The following is a 10,283-nucleotide window of genomic DNA, read 5'->3' on the forward strand; positions in this document are numbered from 1 at the left end:
CTCTCTTGGCTTCTAAATGTGATAGGGTTTTGAGTGGAATAAAGTAGGAGTTGCTCTGGAAATCCACATTTTTTTCCGCGACCCATTATTCGACCGATTAGCCAGTGATTGGGGGCAAGGTTGGGGGTAGGCAACGAGTTCACTGCAGAATTTTACCTTTTACCCAGTGTTTAAAGGGGTGAAAGAGGGGGAGTTGAACAAAAAAAAGAAAAAAAGCCTTAGTAAAAGACAGATTTTAATCAACTAGGTATTTACGGGGAGTGTCCTCATCAGGAAACAGGCGAAAAAAGCCAATCGCCGTTGTGTAAACCAACTTTAACCTGTTTGGCGTTCGTTTTTATCTGTCATTTAGTGTTTATTCTACCCTAGGTCTTCAGTCGTCGTTTGCGGGAGAGATTAATGAAACGTATTTCAGTCTAGAAGACCCCGGACAGGTTGACAGCCTCAAATAGACTGGTTATTTCGTTGGGTAAACCAACAAAGCCTTGTCACTGATTTTACGCCGTGGATATGAAGGAAAAAGCGGCAAAAAATTGGTCTAAAATATGGCAGGCCTGAGTGACCGCAAAGTGAAATAAATGAGGTGCTGAAATGCCGAAAAGCTTCCAAGCTCTCAGAGATTCCGCTGACCTACAAATGTCATGACCCCTGACACAACTGAAATGACTAATTTAGGCGCTATTCAGTAAATAGAAATATGTTTTTTTCTCTGCAGATCAAAAAAATTTGGACTTTGCCTCTTTTTTTTCTTTGCTTAAAAAGTAACCGATCGGATTGAGGCCTGATTTGGTACAACCGGTTGCTGTTAGATAGACAAAAAACATATGTCACATATTTGTGACGCTAGTAATGAACATGTTTAATGACTACATTTACTGGATACTACTTCCTTAAGCAGGATCGAGAAGTTTAGCATCAAAGGGAATAACATGATTCATTTATTTGAGGGTTCATAAGAAAGCTGATTAATTAGGCCAATTGGAAAGGTATGGCAGTGTCTTTGAGTTAACATGACATCTAAATTACATCGCTTTTGAGCAATTAAATCATCACACAAAAGGAGGAGCATCCATTGGTAAGTAAATTTTGCGTCAAGCTGTTTTGATCGACGGGCAGGTAATAAGTTCTCTCTGAAGACATGAAGGGTCTGACTGGCGTTTCGTGAACGGAATCTCGTAGCATCGAGCTGAAACTCACGTCAATGTATACGTTGCCGGAGAGAATATCACTTTAGAACACGCCCTCTCCTTATTCTTCTCCCTCCAATTCCATGTCTTGGCCTCAAGGTTCCCAAAGACGCTCCTCCGTCTCAGACATTACAAAGTAGTCGGTGGAATGAAACCACCCAGGTGCTTCTCATTAGCACCAGTAGCTTGGCGCTGTTCAGGGTGAGTTGATACTTTATAGCGAGTCTACTTCAAATGCAACCGGCTATTGGTAGAAAAATTTGCCACAAGAAAAGTTATTTTTCACCGAGTTCTCCTTAAAGGGTCGTAAAATTGGCAGAAACATCGTAGCATTTGGCAAAAACCTATCAATTATGTTTGTTCATTGAAGTGATGCAGCACATTTTAAGGAGTGCGATGACCTATGCGGGCACTTTGTTCCCCGCATGTTGTATTTTCGTTCGCCGACATGGCCTTCTGTTGATGCTGGAAGCATCCCAACTCCTCCGAAAGACGCGATTTGCTACATTCATGTCAGGTTACAAAAATCCAACCGCTAGAAGTTGCTACCTAACAAACAGTCTCCAAATAATAGGGGAAAACATCAAATAAACTTAAAGATTCTGTAACCAGTTGAAAACATTTTTCGGCATTGGTACGTCATCTCTCTGTTAAAATTTGGCCAATCTTAAATAGAATGACACTTACTTGACATTGGTGGAATTTAAACTCTTATTTAATAATCCATTTAGGATGCATTATTGCTTAATAGAGAAAAGCTTTTATATTTGGCGCCGATTTTAAGTTGTATTGGCATAACAAACCCCTTTTAGTGTGATTGAAACAGTTACCGACAATCTGCTTTCCAGATGCAATTTTACCAAAAGCGTGCATTCATAGTTTGATGGCAGTATTTGCCGAGGTGTCCGGCTCGAAGCCCGTGTCGTACTTTTTGGCATGGCTCGAGCGGAGGTGTGACAATTGTCGTAACGTGTGAGATGCGAGCGATTATCCGCATGTGTCGTCATGCCTTCTTTAACACCTTGCAAATTTTTTTTCGATCTCTAAAAGTACAAAATATCAGTTGGACAAGCCAAGTGCGATTGTGGTTCGTTTGCCTTTCAAACTGCGTTTACCTTTGTTCCAAAGCCATGCGAGCTACTCGTCAAATTCAGAGGTACATTGAGAGAAGGCACAGTTCGAAATTAAGAGACTTTAATGATGTAATTTTATTGATGAGTAGGTGAATATAAGATAGGCTAGGAGGCTCAAGATTATTAGTAGAATGGTCATTAGCGTACTAGTGCAAATAAAATAACCAGGTTGTGAGCTTGTTAGAAGTCGATTACAATGATGCCTAAAGTGAGTGATAATGAGGAGAGGCATTTGCAACTATCAAAACTGAGGGAGGGGGAAATGTAGCGGAAGAAAAGAAACAAAGCATATTTTTTTCACCCACATGCATTAACAGATGACATTGAGTTTGAAAAAATTCAAGTATTTCTTTACGTTTTCCAACTCAGAACATTTTAATGTGCACAAAGCATTTCTCATGGTCCTTTAGGGATATTTCTTCAATCTTTAAGCTATGTTTACATCACTATGGTAAAGTGGACAACCAACAGTTAAGAATTTGGAAACTTTAAGGGTTAGGTAGCATGTTTTAGCTCCTAGTGGCAAAATGGCTTACAAAAGTTCAATTCACAACTGCCTGGTTTCCTACTGGGAAGGGACTACGTATTTTGCCCAACTAGTAAAACACGTTTAAAATGCCACCAACAAAGTAAAAATCAAAATTTACACATTGTTCGTCATTAACTAGCAAAATGTTATTTCCAAGACTTAACAAGCTCTAATTAATTAATAGCAAACAATCGATTCAATGCACACATTTTCATTCTCGCGCAAATTATTTCGAGGTCAATTTAACAAAGGTATTGGTTAGTTGAAAATAAATATGTTCTTTTTTACAAGCAGCGCCTCCCATTTTTGACATAAGATCTTATTTGAAAAGGGTTTTATCCTAGAATTTTTTAAAGGAAATTTGCGTGTAAAAAATACAACAAATGGATAAAGGTTCGAATAAACGCCCGTGAAACGCGGACTTTTCAGTCTATGCGGGCGGACCCTGCGTGATGGTGTGCGGCAGTCTGTGCGTACGTTTTTATCGGCCAGCACTTCTGTACTCTCTTCGAATGGCTTTTATACCAATTTAGATGCTAGTTTGACTAGGAAGTGTGATGATTTCACAAGCCTCCTAGAGTCGAAGATTCCGACCAACTTTTGTTCTTGCAATCATAGGAATGTTTTCTACACTACTACTGTTCAGCAGACGTATTGTATCATTAAAGAATGGGCATGGACACCTAGGGCATTTAGCATTAACTTCTTCAACTATTTTAGGGATGTATGATTATTCTCGTTATTGGAGATTGTCAAAAAATAAGAATTGGATGATGGAAAATTAGGTAAATAGAAGAAGAGTTCTTCCCCACACTCTTGTCAATAGCATTTGTAAACAAAAATACTGACTTCTTTATTTTAGAACAAACAGACTAGCAAAGAACAATAAAACGTTGGGGTAAGGGTCAAAAGGTCACAGACCTTATGCATTGTAGGGAACACTAGCCGATGCAGCAGTAGCAATGGTGTCCATTTAGAACGAATACCAGAAAATGTTGAGAAGATTCTCAGTGAATGTGGCGGTATCTCCCGTCCGCTCATCACTAAGCACGCAATTGGGTTCTCCTATGAACAATTTTAACTTTAAGATTACCTCAAATATATTAGTGTTTGCAAAAAAAGTTTCCATGCACACTTTCTCACTGTTTGCAGTGGCATCTGGAAGGAAATAACTTCTAGGGGAAGGTCGTACACACAAAATGCGGGCCTAGTTATTTTTCCGCGAATCAGTTGGTGCGTTTCCTGGCAATGTATAGTGAGTAGTGAACAGACAGTTTAAAGAAAACAAATTGTGTATCTCCTTGCTTAAAAATAAGTTAAAAAGTTCATTTCTTACTGCACGTTGGTCGTTAACAATCAAGGAACGAAGCGTTATAGCGTGAGAGAAGTGAAAAGGCAGTGGATGGCACTTCTAAATTATTGTCAATGATTCATTCATGTGTTTTGCTGCACTCGGCCATAAAATGGTCGTCCTAAAGGCAACATCTCAAAGCGCTCGACAACAGATTTGGCGAGAAGCCTGTACAGCTTTATAAACGGTTATAAAACCCGGTTCGTGAGGCATGTAGGCTGAGTTCAATATTCTCCACCTTGAAAGGTCAAGGTAGGGGGATAACTAGGTCAAGAACACATGGCAAGGCATAATGAGTCTATTGAACTGACTTACATCCACGCAAACGGACAAACCCATTTTATCGAGGTGCACCACTAAATGTGCGAATTTCTTCTGGTCACCTGACACTGAAAGGCGATTAGGTGGCCATCATAATTCCCATGTCACCACATGCTTTGCCCATGGAAGGAGACACAGTGTCCATATGTGTGACCCTGGATAGGGCCGAGAATCCAACACAAGTAATCAAGAGGCGGAGGTTGTAATATGGTCATCTTCATTTCCCGACATCTATGAGTAAGAGCGGGTGCGTACATGACCGCTAGACATCTCCCAAGGACATAGAGTGCCTCCAAGAGCCCTAGGTGTTGTAATGCTGAGGAATTGGGTAAGAAATAGGGGAAGAAAGGAGCCCTGACAGATCTGAGCTAAGCTTGGTTGGCTTATTCTCCTCACCCCTACTTTGGCGGTGGCGTAAGGTACCGCTAGGGATCACATGACAATGAAGCAGGCTTCCGACGAAGTTGGTTTCATCGCCGTTCGGAGGACCAGCATTAATAGAAAAAAAACGGGAGATCGGTTTGCCAAGAGCAACTTATCAAAGAGTTTAACGTGAGTGACGCCGAAACTGTCAATTAGGAGGAAAAAGTCGAAGTTCCCATCCATTCCATTGACAAATGACTGTCAATATTGCCCTGCCCTTCTCTCACGATTTAACGAATCGTTTATGCATTGTTTATCCACCGGCATGGAGTAAGAAATGACTTTTGTAAGCATGGGCCGTAGGCAAACCGTCCATGCGTCACCCATCCCACATTTCCAAGACAGGCATCATCTGGTTCCCAGAGAGCTCTTTTTGTTTTTTGTTTGGGTGTGTGTGTGTGTGTGTGTGTGTACAGCGGCCTCCAAACCTGATTGTTTGTGCTTCGCAATTCAAATATTTATGGGTACGGTCCTTTTACTTGCTACAAATCCTTACAACTGGTTGTGAGCGTCCTTTCCCAACAGTCGGGAATGCGGATAGTGAGTAGGCGATGAGAAGAGGAAGTTTTCCCACCTCGTATTTGCCCAAGGTCCAGTCACATGAATAGGCAGTTGGAGAACAACACAGATGCCGTATTTCTTTTCGTAGATTCTAACGACATAACTTTTTTCATCCAGCCTATCATCGCCTGTCATCTCGGGAAAAGGTGATTATCGGAGTGGATGATTCAACTGAGAACGTCAAAGAGGGATTTTATTCACATCCTCTCTTACCCCCCCCCCCCCCCCATCCACGAGAACCTATTGTGAGATTACACACGTTCAAGTCCTAAATCCGCTGCTTTAAGGAATGAGATCTGCACCAGAAGCACCTCAAACACTGTTTATCATCGCTAACAAGTCCAGCCTGGAAGTCTACAGGAACAGAAGGTTTCAAATTGGTGGGAGAGGTTAGATGGCAGTGGAAAATGAACGCGTGACTGGCGTCTGGAATGAAGCATTACATGGTGTGCTGAGCCATGGAAGCTAGGGCGTTAACTTGAAGAAACAGATCCATTCTTGGCGAGCCAATTGAAGCATTCCCTTCGCAGACGCATTTCTCCGGTAATATACACTATAGGGTAGAAAATCCACGTCAAATTTGCCATGTTTGTTCCTAACGCACGTGATGAGTCGTTTTCAGGAGATGGTGCCAAAATCCATGCGTTTCTACTCTTGTCTTGACTCAAGCGTTCTACGCGCCAAATGACTGTCCACAGAAGTCACCTTCGAGGCTGTTGATTGAGGGCGAGACCACTAGGTCGACAATGGCAGATGCTGCCGTCATTCAAATGTCCTACCTATGCCCATCATTCTACCCTCTACCATGACATCTTGACAATCGGGATGTGGACTGCACTCTTCCACAACCTGGGTACTAGCTACTGGGCACCACTTGGCGCACCACTGGATGTATTACCGTCAGTAGAAAAGGCCTCCATGATAGAGCTGCGACCTACTTAAATTATATGAGTAGAAATGCCTCGGTCAACTGCAGCGGAATGCATTGTGAAATAAAGAAGCGTTTATTACACCACTCACACCATGCAAAAAGATTAAACACGAGGTCGGAAGCGTGAGGGGAAAGGGGGTAGGGGAGGTATAAAAGAGCCAGGGTCAACTTTGCTCATACTAAAAACATTTAAGTAGGATGTTAAATGTACACATGAATTGCAAAATACGATTGAAGGGGATGTTGAAGAGTATAACTTTGGCAGGAGAGGAGAAAGAAATAAGTGATTATACGAGTTCTGCACGAGTGTGACCACTTGAAATAATAGCACTCTCTTTAGACCGCCCTCGGAGAAGAACACAGCCCGTGACGAAGAGGGCGAACAACGCGATGGCGGCCACGCCTAGTCCGATCATTTCGCCACTCGTCAGAGTCATTGGTATCTCACCTCCTATAGAGAAGAGCACGAGATTAATGGCGACAATTTAATTGTGGACAATTGTCACTTGGTTATCCGGCCGGCAAAAATGACAAGTGCAAGTCACAGGGAAACATTAAATAGTGTCTTTTTGACCAGAGGAGAACAAGAAGAAGATGACCGCTACCAGTAAGTGATTTGACTGCTTCAAACTATTTAAAGTCTGGCACTTTCTCCTCTCGGTTTTTCCTACAGTTTAGTCAGCTACAATGGTAAAAAGTCCTTCAGCAATTGTTTAGACGAAAGTCCGTTTTGGTAGCGGAAACAGGAGCAAAAGGCAGTATGGTAAAGTGAAAATCCATTTGAATGGGTAGCTCACTACTTGTTGGATCTTAAGCCAGTGCGGATTCCGCTTTTCTGTCTGTGGTACGGACCTCCGTTCATATGTAGGACCTTTCAGCTCCTCATATAGCTACTATTATCTTTAAAGGTGATTCAAAGTGAGGATCCCAACTTCCATATTTTACAAGGAGGTTGTCAGCTGTGAGTGATTGAGCATGCCAAAGGCAACTCCCATACGAGTTAAAACGGTGTTGAGTTGTGGCACACACCTAAACAGTCAGTTCGACGTGCATCGATCAGTGAATAAGACAAGCTTGATCGAGTAGAGCAGAGGACAGGCTCTCTCGAAAACATCGTCCAACATTACTCGAACCAATCCTTAACTGAGAGCAAATCTTCCGAAGGAGGTACTATTGAAGAACCCCTATCCGATTTAACTGGCGAACAACAGAAATAAAAGAGCGATTATGGAAGATGGCAAAGATGACGCTCAAAAGGAAAAGGGGAGTCGCCATCATGGCGTCATCGCATAGTGCCCATAAAGATAACTTCCTTCCCACATTGATGCGGTTCACAGTATCTTCAAAGGTAGCATGAGGATTCTATCTCGAGTACATGAGATGTAAGTTTGACACCGAGAGATTGAAAGCCCATTACTTAGAAAACATCTACCGATTAACATTTCGGCTACCAAGTTGACTTCCCGAAATCAACGTCACACATATGTGACAGTAGCCCACCCACTGGTGTTCAAAACCAAAAAGGAAAAAAAAAAATAACATGCTTATCCTTTCTAGATCATAAATACACACTACAAGAGATTTGCTTGTTTAGCTTCAACCATTTTGCTTGCGATACGATCTTGAACAAACAGAAGTCAACGAGTCACATATGTGTGACGCTGTGGATAGGCTCATAACTTCCTTTTGAGACACCGTATGGGAGTCAACTCACTAAAATTAGTTGAAAATTGTCCTGCCTCACAGAAGAAAAGAGCTTTTCCAGAAACTTTAAAAAAAGGGCATCTGAAGGCATGAAATCTTTGATGACACTATATTCTGTCTCATTGCCTCGATTCGGGTTTACTATTCACGCAATTCCTAGTAAAACTATTTTCGCACTGTAGTAATAAAGTTAAAAACAGTAGGAAGATGAAAGAATCAATTCTTTCGCATTTTACGCGTCATAAATTACCAACCTGGACAAAGAATGTAGATGTGTTTAGACGCGGCAACATCATTTGAATCCCCAATGGCACATCGAAGTTTGTTGATACCTGTCAAATGGAAGGTCTCGCAGTGCACCTTTAGCGTCACCATCGAGGTGGACATGTTGCGAGTTTCAATTTTCCCATCACAGGCCTGAGTGATCACATTTCGCCTGGGCTCGAGTTTGCGTGGCTGAGATTCACTCTGTTGGTAATTGGACGAAGATCATTAGTTAAGGAATTCACCAATAGGAGGTCGGGGAGAGACAAGTACCGCCCACATCAGCGTCATTAGTAAAGGGTTAATTATTCAACAGAAGTCCAAACAAAAGCAACGCCTCTCTGAATTTCTAATCATTATTTTATCTAATGTGCTCATTGAAACCTCACGCATAGGCCTTAATGAGTCCAGAGTAAAAAAGTGGTGGGCCAACCTGGATGAACAATGACTAAGATGATGGCGACTGTAAACCCAAGTTCGAAGTTTCCTAGAGTAGAAACACAACGTATGAGTAACATCTGTTGATTCACTTGTGTGATTTAGAAAAAACAGTGAATCATACCCAACAGCCGCGGACTTTGAACCGTATGTGTGGTAGCCAAGTGCCCTCGGGGGGGTCGAAGTAAATACTCTTTCCCAAGTACCGAAAGGACTTGTCACAAGGTAACCAAGCGATTTTGAGCGGTTTTCCAGTGTAGTTTGTTGCACTGAATTTGTGTAGATTAAAGGAACGTGCAAAAGACGTTCGACCGTTTGGACTAAACACCAAGTGAGCGGATCCGTCTATCGGTGCTTTCAATGGCGCTCCATGCTACTTTTCGCATATTTTGAACCACACAGATGTAGTTTGAACTTGTTCGCCTTACAAGTCGGTTCTAACTGGATTTCAAAGTTCCACAATTTTCTCATCAGCTTCATCGTATAGCTTTTGACGCAGGCGTAGTAAGCGATGGGCGCAGCTTAGTACCCAGAATCGACTGCGTTTAAACGCATTTAATCCCGTGATAAAGGTCTCAATGGTGGACACATCAATGTCAGCATAAACCACAAAATAAATTTTTTAAGGCTATTTCAACCATCAGATGGTGGGGGGAAGGAGGGGGGAGGGGGAGAATCTCGTGGATCCCAAGACGCGTCTTAATGCATACCATAGGACATGCATGGGCATGTGAAAATGGACCTATAACGTTGTGTCAAAACGTTTGTCGGTTGTCCGCTGACTGCCAGAAGGACAAACTTGTGATGAGAGGGGGCTTTCGTAATCCAAGCGATCCACTGTCCACTTCCCATTTCGAAGGCACTCACAACATCATCCCCACAAGACCGTACTTGCTTTGTGCATGTGATGGACTACAGGTCAAACTGTTCGTAATGAACAGTTACTTTACAGAAGTTGGGACAGGTACTGCCAAGACCTCTCCACCCCATGAGCCTAGATACAAGTCGAAGGTGTATGGAGCAGCATCACCGCTCCGCACGCGATAGGCGGTTGTCTAGTAGTGGACCGCCTGACCCAGTTAGAGGAGGTCATAGCTAGAGACAAAGCCATTCAGTAAAGTGGAAACATCGCAGCCTGCTTGTGTTTCGATACACAGAAAAAGGCTGCTCCTATTCTCAACGCGACAAAGACTGTGAAACAGAACATTCACACTGTTCCAACTCCTTTTGCTACTTTTAAAAAAAGCCAAAAAAGGATACTTTTTACAGTGTTTTGGCATAACGGCTTAGCACTTGGTGGTGGAGTATCGCAGCAAAATATCTACGCAAGTTTGTCAAGACTTCTTCTGGTACTGGGCGGTGTAGAAGCTGTTCCTTCTTCGGTCAATATATTCATCGAACTCTGGACAAAGTGAATACCAAATACCACTCCTCACTCCCG

At 42.4% G+C, this 10,283-nt stretch overlaps 1 protein-coding gene across 1 annotated transcript in view; it reads right to left on the reverse strand. All coding sequences in view use genetic code 11, as the record gives it.

Annotated features, from left to right (window-relative positions):
- Positions 1 to 6,723: 6,723 nt before the first annotated feature.
- The window catches only part of EGR_06328 (hypothetical protein), a gene marked incomplete at both ends in the record, with an annotated part of 7,289 nt that continues 3,729 nt past the window's right edge, over positions 6,724 to 10,283 (reverse strand). The window contains 2 exons of the mRNA XM_024495577.1: positions 6,724 to 6,887; positions 8,395 to 8,608. Of these exons, the coding sequence (XP_024349975.1) occupies positions 6,724 to 6,887; positions 8,395 to 8,608 (378 nt within the window). The remainder of the gene's footprint in view (positions 6,888 to 8,394; positions 8,609 to 10,283) is intronic.

Source organism: Echinococcus granulosus (assembly GCF_000524195.1).
Source record: "Echinococcus granulosus chromosome Unknown EG_S00055, whole genome shotgun sequence".
NCBI lineage: Eukaryota > Metazoa > Platyhelminthes > Cestoda > Cyclophyllidea > Taeniidae > Echinococcus > Echinococcus granulosus.